Source organism: Passer domesticus, chromosome Z (assembly GCF_036417665.1).
Source record: "Passer domesticus isolate bPasDom1 chromosome Z, bPasDom1.hap1, whole genome shotgun sequence".
NCBI classification, from domain to species: Eukaryota; Metazoa; Chordata; class Aves; order Passeriformes; family Passeridae; genus Passer; species Passer domesticus.
The window spans coordinates 376,761-393,040 of record NC_087512.1 but is presented as its reverse complement, the minus strand read 5'-3'; the positions used below and the strand labels follow the sequence as shown (position 1 = coordinate 393,040).

Sequence of the window (16,280 nt, the reverse complement as noted above, 5' to 3'; positions counted from 1 at the left end):
TATAAAACATTTTACAGTTCAGGTTTACAAGCAGGCTGATCTATGAACACAACATCATCTGCCATGAAAAACTGCAATGGTTGGCTCATCCCCGGTGACTCAGTGATGCCCAAATGCCCAAAAGGCCTAGTGTTCCAACACCTATCGGAGCAGGATTCACGCGGAAGGCAGCCCTGTGCACAGGGATGAGTGCAGGCCACAGTCTGCAGACACGCCGGCACACGCGCAGCCGGGCCTGCTCCACGCCTACCACACATCAGCTGTGCAAGCAGGAGGGAAGCCTGTGCCTCTGGTCTGTGGGAGACTGCTGGTTCTCTCTCTGGAGAGCCACTCAGCAAGTCCAGCTTGCAAGTAAATCACTGCATTTTCCAATCAGCAAATGTGCCAGGAGTGGGAGCCCTGCACAAGGCCAACTCAAAGCCCTCCAAAACCCATCTACAACAGATCTGCAAACTGCATTTCAAACCCAGGCAGGAACAAAGGAAACAAACAGGCTGAATACATCCACATACACAACTCAGCCTCTCACAGCTCTCTCACAGCTAATAGAGCTCTGCTTTCCAAAAAATGGTGAGCCAAGTCCAGGTCAATGCTAGCAGGATGTCATTAGCCAGAGGCCAGCCTGCAGAGAACTGTCAGCACACCTTCCTCAGCCCACCTGAGCTTGACCTTTACTAGGGCTTTCGTACAGCCACCTTCCTGAGAGAGACCATCCTCCCCTCCTCCATGCTCTCCTCTGCCCATTACTAGAGACTCAACAGCAGGTCAGGCTCTCAGGGTCATGAAAGTACAGCCCAACAGGCTCTAAGTATCACCCTTCTCCATGCCACCCCTCCCTCAGACCCTTTTCCCTCTTTTTTCCATCCTATTTCCATTTGTGAACTCCCACTTTTAGATGGTCACTGCTCTTCCTGAGAAGTGTCCAGCATCAGCAGGTGCACTGCGAAGCAGGGGACAAAGCACAGTCTGCTGTCCCTCAGGCAGTGTGGCTGTGGTCATCACTGCAGCTGTGACACTGGTCACTGCTGAGACACCAGAGCCTGTCTTTCCCAGCAGCTCCTTTTCTAACAGCTTGGTTTTACCCTGGGAGATGAGTGACAAACACATCTCTCTGCCCACTGCTCCACAGGCCAAGTCCCCAGCATCCACTGGGGCTGAGCCCCTGCTGTCCTGAGATCCCTCCACCTCCAAGCCAAGGTGAGAGCAGCCAGCAGATTTCTCCCTGTATCCATTTCTCTTTAGCATTCTGTGCAAGTACCAGCATATGTCGAGGCAGGAGGCAGGGACAAAAGACACAGCCAAGCGCACGCACAACAGAAAAGGCAGCAGCCAAGCTCCAGCACGATGTTCTCAGCCACCTCCCTGAGACCTGCCAGGGTGGCTCCAGGTTTCCCTTCTCCTCACAGATCGCACTTGCTCATATAAGCACAAAAGCATCTCCAATCAAAGTCCTGGAATGCCCATGCTGGGACAGCAAACCCCACAGCCTTTAGCTGCTCCCTAAGCCCGGGCAAACCCCCAGCAGCAGGCAGGAGCACCACAGGCCCTCTGGAGCCCAGGACTGGCAGGATTACGGCAGGCCCCCGGCAGCCCCGGAGCAAGCAGGGCCCTGCAGATGGCCCAGCAGGGTGAGGCAATGCACCGGAGCTGGCCCAAAGCTGCCTGGGGACTGTGCCAGCCACCGCTGTGCTCGCACGAAGGCTTATGGAAACAGCCCAGGGAAGAGAAGGTTCTCTCTCTGTCGTGCTCGCTATCTCCATCACCCAACGCTCCTGCAACGCCCTCTCCTCGCCCCTACCTTCACACACATGCAGAGCATTTGCAATCACTCTGCTATCAGTTTTATAATTTAACAACAACAGAACGACACCCCCCCTTACCAAAACACCCACTCCTGCCCAGGAACCTCCTTCCCAATGAGAATTAAACATTACAGTCATCCAGACCCGGTGCTGCTGAAATACACCAGGTAAGAAACACTGTCAGTTTCACAAGGCACAAGATGTTTTTAATGTTTTTTCTACACCACAGACTGACACATCGCCCGTTGTGTTCAGCCCCACAAAACCGGAAGCAATGCTGTTGTAATTACTATTCACTCCTGCAAAAATAAAAGATATACGAGCACTCTAACAGCCGATACCCTGAAACCACAGCCCAGTAATGCAGCCTTGCCCATTGCTGATGCTCTATGGCACTGGCTCCCAAGAAAAGGAGCACCTGACCAAGGCAATGAAACAAAAAGGGCGTTAAGCAAGATTTTTAACATTCACCTAAAGTAAACTGGACCGTTCTCCTAATGCCTGCATGATTTGTTTGATTCTGCAGAAGACATCGGCTGATAAAGCCGCCACACGGCGATTAGTTATCGCGGGTCCTACCCCGCTTATCAGCTCCATCTGCATTGGGGCCAGGCTGTGTCTGACACAGTACCCGGCGCACCGGCCGCTCCGCTCCGGCCCCGCGGCCGCTCCCCGGGGACAGCGGCAGCGCTGCGGGGAGGAGGCGGAGAGGGGCGGCCGCCCCCGCCCGCAGCACCGCCGGCCGCGGCTCTTTGTTCGCCGCCGGCCCCACCGAGGCACCCGCGGGCTCCGGGCGGCCGCACCTGCCGAGGGAGCGGGCAGCGCTCCGCGGGCCGGGCCGCTCCCGGGCAAGGGGCCGCTGCGGGAGGGGCGCGGAGCCCCGCGGGGCGGGCAACGCCTGCCCTCCCGGACCGACCGTCGACCTTCGCCCAGCTCCCGAACCTCAGCCGCGGCTCCCGCCGACGGGGCCCCGGCACACCCCAAACCAGCCCGTCCGCGCCGACCCACCTCGTCCTCCGAGAGCCCGTACACCGGTTCCGCCGCCGCGGTCGCCATGGAGCCGCTCCCGGGCCCGCCGAGCCGCCCGCCGCCGCCTTCTCGTCCTCCTCCCTCTCCTGCTGCCGCCGCTGGCCCGCGGGCGGCGGAAGACGCCGGGAGCCGAGCCCGGCGGAAAGGGGCCGGGGGCGGGGCCGCCGGGGGCCGCCCGCGCTGCCGCCGCCGCCGCCGCGGGCCGGGGCTGCGCGCGGCCGCAGGGACGGGGAGCGCCGGCGGGGCGGGGAGAGCGCCGGGCCGGCCCAGCAGCGGCGGGCGGGGCGCGGCACAAAGCGCGGGAGGGGCCCCGCTCCGCGCCCGCGCCGCCCGGAGGGACGGGCGTGAGGGGCGTGAGGGGCGTGAGGGGGCGCGTGAGGGGAGGGGCAGAAAAGGGCGCGAAGGAGCGGGCGCGCGGAGGGGGGGGGGGGGGCAGAAAGCGGGGCGCGAGGGATGCGCGCGCGGGGGCGGCGGGCGCGTGGGGCAGGCGCCCCCCAGCGGGCGGGAGCGGCGCCGCTGCGCCCGGGCTGCGAGAGCGCGACCCGAGCCGGACCGGGCCGTGACCGGGATGTGCCCCGGGATGTGCCCCCGAGCGGGACCGGGCCGTGACCGGGATGTGCCCCGGGATGTGCCCCCGAGCGGGACCGGGCCGTGACCGGGATGTGCCCCGGGATGTGCCCCCGAGCCGGACCGGGCCGTGACCGGGATGTGCCCCGGGATGTGCCCCCGAGCGGGACCGGACCGTGACCCGAGCCGGACCGGGCCGTGACCGGGATGTGCCCCGGGATGTGCCCCCGAGCGGGACCGGGCCGTGACCGGGATGTGCCCCGGGATGTGCCCCCGAGCGGGACCGGACCGTGACCGGGATGTGCCCCGGGATGTGCCCCCGAGCCGGACCGGGCCGTGGCCGGGATGTGCCCCGGGATGTGCCCCCGAGCCGGACCGGGCCGTGGCCGGGATGTGCCCCGGGATGTGCCCCCGAGCGGGACCGGGCCGTGGCCGGGATGTGCCCCGGGATGTGCCCCCGAGCCGGACCGGGCCGTGACCGGGATGTGCCCCGGGATGTGCCCCCGAGCCGGACCGGGCCGTGACTGGGATGTGCCCCGGGATGTGCCCCCGAGCGGGACCGGACCGTGGCCGGGATGTGCCCCGGGATGTGCCCCCGAGCCGGACCGGGCCGTGACCGGGATGTGCCCCGGGATGTGCCCCCGAGCGGGACCGGGCCGTGACCGGGATGTGCCCCGGGATGTGCCCCCGAGCGGGACCGGGCCGTGACCGGGATGTGCCCCGGGATGTGCCCCCGAGTGGGCAGCAGCCCCTGTCCCGGGCCGTGTCCTGGTGCGGGCCCGGTATGGGCAGGAGCGCAGCCCCCGCTGCTGTCCGGAGCAGTCGGAGGTGGTCGCCCACCGTGGCATTTCTTCCCTCACCATCACGACTTTTAGGGAAACAAAACACTGTGGGCACTTGGAGTGAGGGCCAAACCAAGTCCCGCTTTAGCTGTGAAGGAGCGTTTGGTTTGCTTTGTGCCCCTGCGCAGGCCGTGCCCCGGCCGTGCCCCTCCCGTGCCAATCCCCCTTTATGATGTCCCGGGTTCTCCCGGCACTGCGGGCGGTGGTGCTCAGTGCAGGCTGTTGGGGTTCCGTGGCAGCGGTGCCCAGACACGTTCATGCTCTGCTCCATCCACCTTTAGGTGCACAATGTGTGACCAAAGGCACGTGGGCTGCTGGCACGGGACAGCTCTGTCACCACCGCCCAGCCCAAGGCTGTTCCCGCCCCTGTGCCCAGGTGCTTTGTGCCCCTTTCTGTTTCGCTGAGCCCAGCACAACGGGGAAAGGAGATCCCTTTTTCTGGAGAGATTCCACAGCAGTCTCGAGGCCGCAAAGTGTTTCTGCAGCCCTTCCCAAGCCCTTTCTGGGGCAGGAGGGGTGTGACCTCTGCCCAGACAGCAGTGCTGAGCCCTGGAGCTGAGCAGGGGCTGTTAAAGTCCAGCCCGGGAGCCAGCAGCCTTTGCACTGGCACGGTCACCCCTGCCATAAAGCACACGTGGTGCAGGCAGGGCCTTCCCCAGCAGCACGGGCACCCTGCTCCTGCCTGGCCAGGCCAGCCTGGGCTGCTGGAGCCCCTGGGCCCCTCCACAGGCCTCTGGCCAGCACAGATCCCGTCTGACTCCTCTTTGTTCCGAGCCCAGCAGATCATTCCCAGCTCTGCACGTAGCTTTGCCCCCCTGCTTTGCACTCACCTGCTTGGCTGCCTTAACAGAAGCATCTCTGCCACCTCTCATCCCCTGGATGCACGGAAAACCAGGATTTCAGGAGTCCTTTCCTTCAGTCCATAAACACACCTCAGTTCTTTCCTTCCCATATCTCTGTGCTGACACCAGGAGTTGGAAACCGTCAGCAGTCTGCATGTTCCTATCCAAGAATGTTTGTTTCTGAAGGGCAGAATGAAAAAGAAACAGTAGATGTAATTCAGCAGCTCAAAGTGGACTGCAATCCCAGCACGGTAAAGATGGTGATGTGTGGAAACCTGAGAATCCAGATCATTTCTGCAGCACATGTTCGTGTCCCTCTAAAATCACATCCATGCTTTTTCCTTGCACCTCGCAGCGCCTGGGCTGCTGGTGGTGGACAGGCAGCCAGCACTCCCACCAACAGGTGCTCCCCAGGGAAAGGTACACCTGTGCACAGCAGAATGAAAGGATCCCTGAGCCAGAGCAGAAAATCAGCACCGCTAACAACTCAGCTGGATTGCAAAGCTTTAGTATCAAACCCAGGCTGAAGATTGCTTGTTTGTTTGCCTGTGCATGTTACATGCATAATTCCTCTTTGGAATTGTGTTTACAGTAATGGATGGCCCTGGAGAGATGTAATTCATGTGATAATGCTGACATCAGAAAGCTCCAGGTGCAGCTCGGGTGATTTATAACTGGCCTCTTTATAGAACCACGGCCCATGAATTATTTACAATTTTCTGAGAAAAACAGATGTGGTGTGTCTGACGGCTGGCAGGTGTGCACCCACCTGTGCAGAGGGGAGCAGGGCCACGGGAGGGGACAGCCTGCAGGAGCCCCTGGGCACGGGGACAGGACACTGCAAGCTCGGCCACCGAGCTTAACTGTGCCAGCTGGTACCCAAATAGTGGGAGATGCTACTTAGAAGGTCACTGCAACATGCCAGTAGAGAGACTTTACACTGTAAATCCCTCGTACTTTTAATCAGCTACTGACTGCAGACAAAGAGAATCCAAATAAACCATGATCTTCCCAAATACAGATGGTTTGGATTTTACAGAATTGGCTTGAACAGATTAATAGGGCCCCACCTAAGCAGAAAATGCTCTTTAGGAAATGAGCTGGATGCTTCCAGCTCACAAACAGCATTATGAGAGCAAACTGCTGCCAGAGGCTGCCCAGAATGACTTGCTTTTTGCTGGTCAATTTATTATTTATTTATTCTCAACAGCTCTGGTGAAACACAAAATGGGAGTGCAGAGGTGAAAATCACCCAGACAAGGCTCCCTTTGGCTGGATGTGGCACCGGCTGCACAGGGAGTTTGGTAATTCCTGTATCTTCTAAATGATTATTGTACTTCAGTGACTGCCAAGGGGTATTTAAAATGTTCTATTCACACTGTATTACTCATTCCAGTGAACTTAACAAATCATAAAAGTATAGTGGCAAGGTACAGATTTTATCTGATTGGCTCTTCCATCGTGGTTTTAAACAGGATTTCATGATTTCTGCAGAGGAGGAAATAAAATCTGCATCACACTGGGCTGAAATGAGGCTGTGTACAGACACACCTCAGCATCGTTCAATATTTAATGCTGTTACTTAACAATTTTTTGCTGAAAAAAGGCTTTTCCCACTGCAAAGCTTCTCGCTAGTGATGATTTTATTCTTTCCTTCTGGAAAAATTTCATAAGAAATGTTAATATTTTATCAGGTTGCTGTTGGACTAACATAATTGCCTCCGTGTTCTCAGCATATACCTTCCTTGAAGCATTATTGCAATGGCTGGGGGCTGAGCATGGTTCAGAACACAGAAAACCAGTAAAAGATTAACTATTTAGAAATACATCAGTATTTTATAATGTATTATTGAGAATGTCATAGAAAACTCATCAAAGCTGTAAGCCAAGTTGAATCAAGCTCCCACAAAACATAAATTGTTAATTGTTGCTCAGTTCCCAATATAACACTGCAGGCATGAGCAAGGAAAGAAAGATTAACCCTAGAGAAGTCAAGAGAAGCCTGTGTTTGTGTCAGTCATTGGCAGTTTACAGGAAAGGAAAACCCAACATTTTGGGGCTATTTAAAGAGTAATAATAGAATTGCACGAGGTGTGGTGCCACAACGCTTTGGACAGGGGCTGCTAATTGTTCTGGAAGGCCTTTGATACAGGCAGTGGCCTGTTTTCCAGACAATTCCTTCAGCTCAGGCTCCCACAGCATGGAAGCGTCCTGGATGCTGTGGGAGCAGAGGGGCCAGCTCCCCAGGAGCTTTTCTTCCAGCTCAGTGCTTAACCTGAGCATGCTTTACCTTGCTTGGCCCATGAGCAATCCAAATGCCATGAGATTGGTTCTGTGGACTCTTCCTTTCACTTGGATTTCCCATTCTGTCTGTTAACACACCTTGGGTTTGCTGGGATGTGTGTGGTACTGAGAATCACAGGCAGGCATCCCTGGGGAGGACAGCAAAGAGAGAGAGAGGAAAAATGAAATGAAACCCGAAGCATGGAGGTAAATTTGCTCAGTAAATTTACACTGAGCAGTGTGTGACACTCAGCTGTCTGGGTGGGTGGCAGGGAGGGAGAGCACCCAGCAGTCCCAGGGTGTTTGCTGGGCTAGAGTCAGCCCAGGAGGAGCTTCCCACAGCCTCCATGGGATAGGGAGAGTCACGGGGGCTGAGTCAGGCCAGCCTCTAATCTTTGGCCATCTCCCAGCAATGCTGTCCCTCCTGTTCCACCACACCACCAACCACTGCAGGGACAGGAGCTCTCCCCAGTGCTCCCGGGGCTGCTCACCCCTCCAGGGAGGAAAAAACCCCGGACCTAAAACACTGGTGTAATTAACATTCAGGCTCATCACGCTTGGCCTCTTGTCTCTGGAACTGGCCAGAGTGGAAAATTACCTCCTTCTGCTGGCCTCTCTATAACTCTGTCATTTGATTTCTCCTGGTTCTTGTACTGTGGTACATAGGGAGTATCAGCTGTCCATCTTCTCCAGGGATTTGTGCTTTTACAGCCCCATACCCCTCTCCTGCAGTCCCTGTCCTGCTGCAAGTCTGTAGCACATCCAGTCCCTCCAAGATCCCCAGCTTTCCTTGACCTGTGAGAGCTTTCAAACCATCCATTTCAGCTCTCAGCAGTGCCTTTGCAACCCTCACCCTCTTTTCCTCCCCTCCCAGCCTGTTCCAGGGTGGCTCTTTGGGAGTAAGAGCCGTGACAAACACCACCCAGAGACAACAGCACCTTCCTGTAAAGCCCTTTTTGGCTGCAGGTTTGGTGCTTGCAGCATTGGGCTACTCCACCAGACATGGCTTTTTTTAGCTCACATCCTGCTAAGCTGGTGTGCCACCTGAGGAGCTGTCCCCACACGGCCACGGTTGCCTGTACTGCTCATTTTTTGCAGGATTATCAATAGGGAATTTGCCCTAAAATCCCTCTCTGCAGTCCTTTAAGGAGACATTGCCGTGTTCAGACTGGAGAGCTCTGGGAAGGAGCCCAGCTTTTGTAAATCCTCGTCATTCCTGCCCCAAACTGCAATCAGCACCCGCCCATCCCACTGGAATTCCAGATCAGCATGCATATCTCCTTTCAGGGAGGAGATTTCTCCTGCACTTTGGGTTTCGTAACCCCAGTGCTTGGGCTGCAGCTGACAATCATTTCTCCTGTGTCTGCAGGGCACGGAATGGCTTCTCCCATTCCAAATGCCAAGGGCAGCACAGTAGCTTTGTGGAGGTTTAGCCAAGTTAGGACAAGTCCTCCTCCTCGGGGAGGTTTTGGAAGCACGAGGAGAACAGATTTTCTCACAATAGGCTATCCCTACTTTTAATGTCATCTTTTTAAAGGAGAATTTATTCCCTTACCTCAAATCCAGACAGCCTCAGGATTTTTGTTTCTTGTAGAATTGAAGGCAGGTCAAACTCACAGTCCCACCTGACATGTCTGAAGGAGAAGTAGGAGTGATTATTCCCAAGACATGACCTTTAGACCCTTTAAAGTGTGACAAGCATACAATTAATTAACAGCCAGAATACTTCAGTGGGGTTTGGCAGGAGATCTCAGCCCCCCATTTTTGCTCCTGTCCAAAAGAGAGAGGTTTGATATCCCTCTCTCAAAAGCAGCCATGGGCTTTACCATTTCTGTGCCTTCATTTCAGTTGTGTGAACTCACACAAAACTGGCAGGGGCTCCTGAAAACTGGTGTAAGAAGCTTTCAACCATTTCCATACAGGGCTATAAAGATATGGGAGAAAAGTGGTTTTTGGTGGTTTCCCTCACGTGATGTCCCCAAATCAAATCAAATCTTTTAGGAAATACCTACTCTTTAATTAAACATGCTCATTAGAAGAAGGATAATAATAACCTGGAGATCCTGGAAGATCCTTGGGCACAGAAAGCAACAGCATCCCTCTTAATGGGGTGGAAGATTCAGCTCCAACCCCACAAAGTGCTTGCCAGGATGTGGCACCCATCCCATCAACTCAACTCACACATTTGGACATTCCTGTTCAGTGAGCTGCTTGGTTCCATTTGGGTTTGTGTTGGTTTTTAAACTTTCTGTGCATTCAACCCAAGCAAACTGTCATGGCACAAGGCATTGAGTGAACTTCCCAAGGAGCTTTAACCCACAGGACACTGCAGAAGTGGGTAGTGCAGCAATAAAATGGCAAACTGTTAACGTGTAAGTGTTTCACTAGGATTTCTGTGTGTGACTGGAGTGGGAAATGGATCAGTTGTCTGTGCTTAGTGCAATTACCTATATAAACAGTTCACTTGCAGGCTGAGTGGCATGCTGTGAAAGCAGCCAGAATATTTCCCCTATTCTTTTATGCTGTTTGTCTAACTTCAGCTCAAGCTGCCCAACATTTCCCAGAGACAGGATGGTTTGGGAAATGCAGGCTCTCTCTCCAAAACACAGATTCTGAACACTCTAATCATTAATTGCTTGGGATTAACAGCACAAGACAGCTCTGGTGTAGGATGAGGAATGCCAGTTAAGAAAATCCCAGTCCCAGAACACTCCTGGAAGTGCTCAGGGTCAGCCTGCTGAGGAGCCCAGCAAGGCACTTTGCTGTGAGGCCCTCGTGGTACCCTTGGCCAGTGTCCCCTGGCTGCACAGGCTGAGCACCACAGAGCAGGGAAGGAGAGGAGGGAACACACGAAACAGAGCAGAGGGAGACAAGAGAACTGGGAGGAGAGTAGTGAGCAAAAGGGTGAGTAGGAGGAAAATCAATCTGAGCTGTAGGCGGGTAAGAGGTACATAAAGCCATGAAGATGGCAGCAGATTAGAGTCGTGAGTCAAGCACTAAAGCGTGAAACAAGTCTGCTAAGGGTATCCCAGGTTCTTCTAATTCACACAAAAACTTGGGGAAATAACCCCTCTGACACAAACCCAATATTCATCATGTGCAGTAAGTAATGCATGGAGCTGATGCACATATGTGGGGTCAAGTGGTGGCACAGGTTCCAAAAGGGCCCAAAATACAAGGAAAGAATAGAATGGGATTAAGAAATGTGCAAAAATGTAGAAACTGAGATTACTTTGGAAACAATTACCCTGAAAAAGGAGGAATTCGTATGGTTTATATTTACAGAGCCAGCTTAGGCTCTGAAGAGGAATCAGTCCAATCCACCCAGCCTCTGAATTACACTCATGGACATTCTTCCTCAATCAACCACACACACAATAGAGACACCCTGGCAAACCACAAAAGGCCAGTGCCAGATTACACAAAACTTGTGATGTTTTCTGTTGCTGTAAAACCTTATCTGCCTTACTATTTATTTCTGTAAGGCTGTACTTCATAGCACCCTCTAAACTTCCAGTGGCCGTGGATGAAACTCAGTGCTGAACTGGCTGAACATCATGTGGAGACTGTTCCCTGGTGCTTCCCTGTTCATCTCCATCTGCCACGCTGGGAAGAAGAGCCAGAAGGATGCAGTGAGTGACACTCCTCTGCCAAAGACCCTCCAGGCAGCAGCTCATGCCAGGGGCAGAACAACCTCTCCAGGGATGGCACCACATACCTCGTGTACTCAAACCACCCTCAAAAGAGCAAACTCCTTCTCTGACACAGAAAGATCCAGAGATGAATCTTCATCAGCCAGGAAGACGTACAGATCTGCCAAAAACACCAAGTGAGGTTCAGAAATCTGGCATTTCTGTACCAGACAAACGTGTTTTGCATTTCTCTTCTTAAATTCTGAGCACAGTCGTTTCTGCTGACACTCACGGGGATGGCAACACATGGCAGAGGGAAGCTGGGGGCAGCACAGCTCCGTCCACCCCAGTGAGGCTCCTTGCAGCTTCTCTGGCAAGATGAGAGCTTGCAGCAATTCTGAGAGCAAGAACAGCAAACAGCAATCAAGCAGAACCTGAACGTGTTGTTCATCCGAGGGTACAGGTTGAACACTGCAGGGAACCAATGCCCAGCCTCCCTAAAGAAGAGTCAGGAGGAGTTCTCCAGGGATGTATCAAATTATTCTAGAGTTAGGCTGACAGCGTGGCACCTGTGTGAGCCTGTGCAGCTGCTGTTCTCGCTGGGTGGGAGGAGGATTAGTGGAGAGAGAGAAAAGCCATCGGGGAAGGTGCCTGTGTTGTCAGGAGCTGCAGCACGTGCGGCTCCGCGGGTGCTGCACATCGTCCCGCAGTCCCCAGCGGGGCCGTGCCTCTGCTGGGCAGCCAGAGCTGGTGCATCCTCCTGTGGGCACACCCCGGAACAGCAATCCTGGGGGTTGCTTCGGTCCGAATAGCAGCACTTCTGAAGAAGCTGCAGACATTTAATGCAGATGTGCCGACATCAAGATTGCTGACATTTTTATAGACCGACACACAAAGCATAAATCACATTTACCCGCAATCCAGTGCTTAGGCATTTCCACTCTGCTTACTTTGGGAGTTTAATCAAATGAATGCTATCACCATCTAACATCATTAATCAGCCATTTAAAGCAGTAATAGAGGCTTAAAGTAGGATGAGTGAGTGAATTTCTAGTTAGCACATGCTTCTCTGCATACTAATTTTAAGTCTTGAATAGAATCATAAAATATCCTGAGTCGGAAGGGATCCACAGGGATCAGCAAAGTCCAACTCCCAAGGTCCAAGGAGAGTGCATCCTCTCCTTGCCCTTGCTCTGTTTCTAATCAACCTTTGCCACAGCTCCACATGAGCTCTGCTCAGTGATTCCTTTTCTGGAATACTTTCCCCTTAACTTCAGGCTTCAAGCCACGTCTATGGGGAACAGCATTTCACCTTCCATACGGCACCTTCCTTGGTGCAAACACCAAAGGAATTTCTCTTTCCTGTGTATATGGAGCCTGCAAAGGAATCATGGGAGCTCTAAGCCAGGAAAAGGATAAAAGGATGCTGTGACATGTTATATACATGTATGTGGCCAGTTTATTTGACTGCCTCTATTTTTAGTGTATATATATATATATATATATACACATACATGTATATATGTATACATCCACGGCTATTGGTGCAGGCCCAGTCAAGAACACATTACATAAAATGACACTGTGAGGTGGCTAAAAGCAGCAACTTCCCTCAAAACCAACCAAACTGACTCACTTTCACGTGTCTCTGGTAAAACAGAGGCTGCTGGCACATGATGGATAAAGCCCGTGGGTCCTGGGCACAGCTGCCTCCAGTCCCAGCAGAACTGGGGTGCCATGGCAGGACCTGGCTGCTCACGGGTGGCTCCTCACCTGTTCCTGTGTGCAGGGACCCATTGCTGGAAATCTGCACAGAGCTGGGTGTCCTCCTTCAAACTGCTCCTGCAGTAGAGTGAAAATAACAATCCACACAACCCAGAGCTCCCTTTATGTCTCAGACCGCTGCTTCCCTGCCCAGACATGCCGCCCATGTGGTGAGAGAGCAATTGGAGGGCAGAACAATCCATTAGGAGCATCTGGATGCATACCCTGCAGCCACAATTTGTCTTTGGTGCTCTTACTTTCTTCTCCTTAATTGTATTCCTTGCCTGCTGCTGTGTGAGCAGCATTTCAGCGGAATCACTTCACTAGGACATATCACTGCTTCAGAGATGATTTAATCTTCGTACAATGCTTTGAATTCATAAGTAACATTATTGCTGTGTACCTTGCTCTCTCCTGGAGGATTCCCCTGCCACTGAGAACTGCCATGGAATTACAGCTAGCACTGCCTGGCAGACTGGTTTCTCCCATCTTCTTTTGCATGCCAGCCAGTCAGGAGAACAGCAGTGTGCACTATCTGGGATGAGATCCCAAAGTAAACGCCCGCACAAAGGGCTCTGAGTAATGTTGTAGTAATTCCTGATCACAGAAGTGCCTCCGGGGAAACATGAGATGGATTCCCTCTTTAAACCACACAAAATAATAGCAGGGTTTTGTTGCTGCTCTAGTCGAGCCAACACACATTCCCTTCCCTCAGAAAGTATGAAAGCAGCAAATTGCCCCAAATGGGTCTGGTTTTGTACAGACAACAATGCAAGTCATAAAATCAATAATATCCCAAAACAATTGCCCAGAGCTGAACAATGGGTGAAAGCTAAGCACAAATAATGCTCCCTCAAGGAAAGACTCATCACAAATCACAGAAGACAGGATGCAGCAACTGCAGAGTGACAGCCAGAAAAGCCAGGATTTTGATTTGTGGCAACACAGACTCATAGGAAGAAAAAAAAAAAAAAAAACCTTATAGTGAAAAAAAATAAAAAAACAAACAAAACCCCTAAAGAACAAAACAAAACAAAACCAAAACCCACCACCACAAAAAAAAAAAAAAAAAAAAAAAAAAAAAAAAAAAAAACAAACCAAAAAAACCAAACAAACAAAAAACCAACCAAACAGGAAAAGGAGGACTTCCTAAGTGTACTCTGGGGGGAATATCTCCATGTTCAAAAGGGTCCAGAGACCCGTCTGTGAGCTCACCTTCCCACTGAGACTCCCAGTGAGAACCTGAGAAGCAATGAAGAGTTTGAGCACTGCAGGGCTAAATCAGTGCAGCTCTTCTGGGAAAGGAAATTCAGAAAGGAAATACAATGGAAAGAGGCACAGAACTCGGGTCGGTGACTTTTAGTCCTCAGTCCTGTCCCTCATTCCCAAACAGCCCTGCCAGGCCCGTGTGGATTTCTACTCTGAATCACTGTGCCGGCAGCACTCGTCATTTCCCACATGCCAGGAACTCCATTCCCTCCTGCTTCCCATCCCACTCCTGAGTGACAGCACGTAGCTCTAAGGCTCTCAGAGCGTTCTGTTGAGCCAGATGTGCTCCCTCAGGAGCTGCAGCAAAGCTGGAGGCAGCAGCTCAGCGCTGCTGTCCCGCAGATCCAGCGGTGTGGGTCCCCATCTGTTGGCAGAAGCCAGGAGTAACACTGGAGCTCCTCAGGAAAACAGTCTGGAGCCAGATGGAGTCCAGGGCCCCGTTCTGTGTCAGGCCCCGATTTCACAGCTTGGGGAAAAGAGCTGTTCTCCACATGGGAAACATCCCTGCCCTGCTTGGAGGAGAGGTTTCACAGAAACATGAGCTTGCATAAAATCCATGGATTTGATGGATCACAGCCAGAAAGGGGAATGCACAGGAAACAATTTTTGAATAGCTGGAGTAGGAAAAATCTCCACACGTCCATGTCCTTGCCATGAAGTTTGCATTAGGATTTCTGCATGTCTGTAAGCAGCAGAGGATCCCTTATCCAGGAATAACGGGGCATGCTCCAGGTGCAGCCACTGCTCTGTCGTTGTGGAATTCTCTGCTGGGCTGCACTAACCCCAACTGTGGTAATTAACAATTCACTTGGAATGCAGCCTGGTTTAAAGCCGAGCTCTCTCCAGCAAGTGCCAAACGTGAGGCAGGAAAGAACCCGGGCAGAGAAAAGCTCCCTGGAGAAACCTGTACACAAACACACGAGTCTCCTGCTCCTGCTCCTGGTCTCAGGAGAGCTTCTAAGGTTCTGCACGACATGCACCCACCCCTTTAATTGACTCAGTGACCAGTGTTCCATCTGAAATTGTGTGTGAGGAGGCACAGGTATCCCCCTGCCAAGGGTTATCCCTGGAGCTGTGGCTGCTATTGATCTGTTGGTTCCTTCTCTCTTGGATATTGATGTTAGGAAACTGAAACTTCCAAAAGATCTGGGCTCAGCCTTCTTGACACTGCAACAGGGCTTTAGCCTAGGGAGACAGCTAATCTACCACTTTTGTCTGAAAGTTTTTCATTTAAGGGGGGAGCAAAAAAGGAAAGAGATTAAACCCTCCACACTTAACATAGAAAGGCACAATTCTTTCAGCACGCAGAATTGCCACCATTTATTTTCTGCCTACAAACTATACAAGTTGTAGCATCTGCCCTTTCCTGAAATTAATTTTCAAAACTACTTTTGATTCCGGGTTACCTGAAAGGTATAGAGAATTAAACTCTTTTCCCCCGTTTGGGTTAATTGATAGAGAAAACAATGGAAAGATGAACAGGGAGAGGATTGCTTAGAAAGACAATCTGCATTACCCCCTGGTTTCTGCATATTAGGAAATGAGTCAAACACAAATGTGAACAAATAGGTGTGTTCAGAGCTGCTTAAATACAGAATTACTGATATGTATAACCCTTTCTGCACAGTGGTGTCCCAAACCCTGACAAAACGAGACAAACAGGAACAGAGGCTGGGAAGGAGAGAAGCAGCAGTGGGACAGAAAGGAATCCATTTTTTATGGGACATGTTGCCATTTTGGGGTGAAGGGGCACCGTGAAAGGTGAGACTGAGGAATACAGGAGAGGACGGAGGAGAAAAGCCCTGAAGCAGAGCTGGAAGTACCTGCTGGGAGTGAGCAAGAGCAGGGGCTGTGGGGATGCTCCTCCTCGTGGCCCCACTGTAGGGAGCAGCTGCTGTTTCCCTCAGACACAGATCTGCACTACGTAAGGGGAAAACTAATATTTGGGCTGGGCCATTAGTCACTGTTAAGGGGCCCTTTTATCTCCAGTAATCTCCCTCCTGTCCCACAAACCAGGCTTTGCAGCAACCTTGTGAATACTGCAGTCGAAGCCAAATGTTCAGCCCTGGACAGGAATTAATGTCCTGCCCAGAGCGGGAATTGTCAAAAGCACAAGTAACCTCTGCTGCTTTTTTCAGTCAAAATGTTCCTGATTTTAATTAACTTTAGTTTTATTCTGGTGTGAGGAATTTGAGGCAGGCAGTAAAACAGAAAAGTGCTGAAAGACACAGCTCTGGAACTCAGCATCAC

The 16,280-nt window shown here is 52.5% G+C and overlaps 1 protein-coding gene across 2 annotated transcripts in view; it reads right to left on the bottom strand.

The window, feature by feature from the left end:
• Positions 1–7,514, bottom strand: part of LOC135291032 (E3 ubiquitin-protein ligase NEDD4-like) — an 89,659-nt gene extending 82,145 nt beyond the window's left edge. Inside the window, exons 1-2 of one of the 2 annotated variants that reach the window (XM_064405025.1) lie at positions 7,373–7,514; positions 5,071–5,262 (exon numbers count right to left, since the gene is read on the bottom strand). In XM_064405025.1, the coding sequence (XP_064261095.1) occupies positions 5,071–5,112 (42 nt within the window). In that variant the 5' untranslated portion in view covers positions 5,113–5,262; positions 7,373–7,514. Of the gene's footprint in view, positions 1–2,810; positions 3,037–5,070; positions 5,263–7,372 lie in introns of those variants that run through there. The other variant, XM_064405024.1, reaches the window with a different exon arrangement.
• Positions 7,515–16,280: the final 8,766 nt, after the last annotated feature.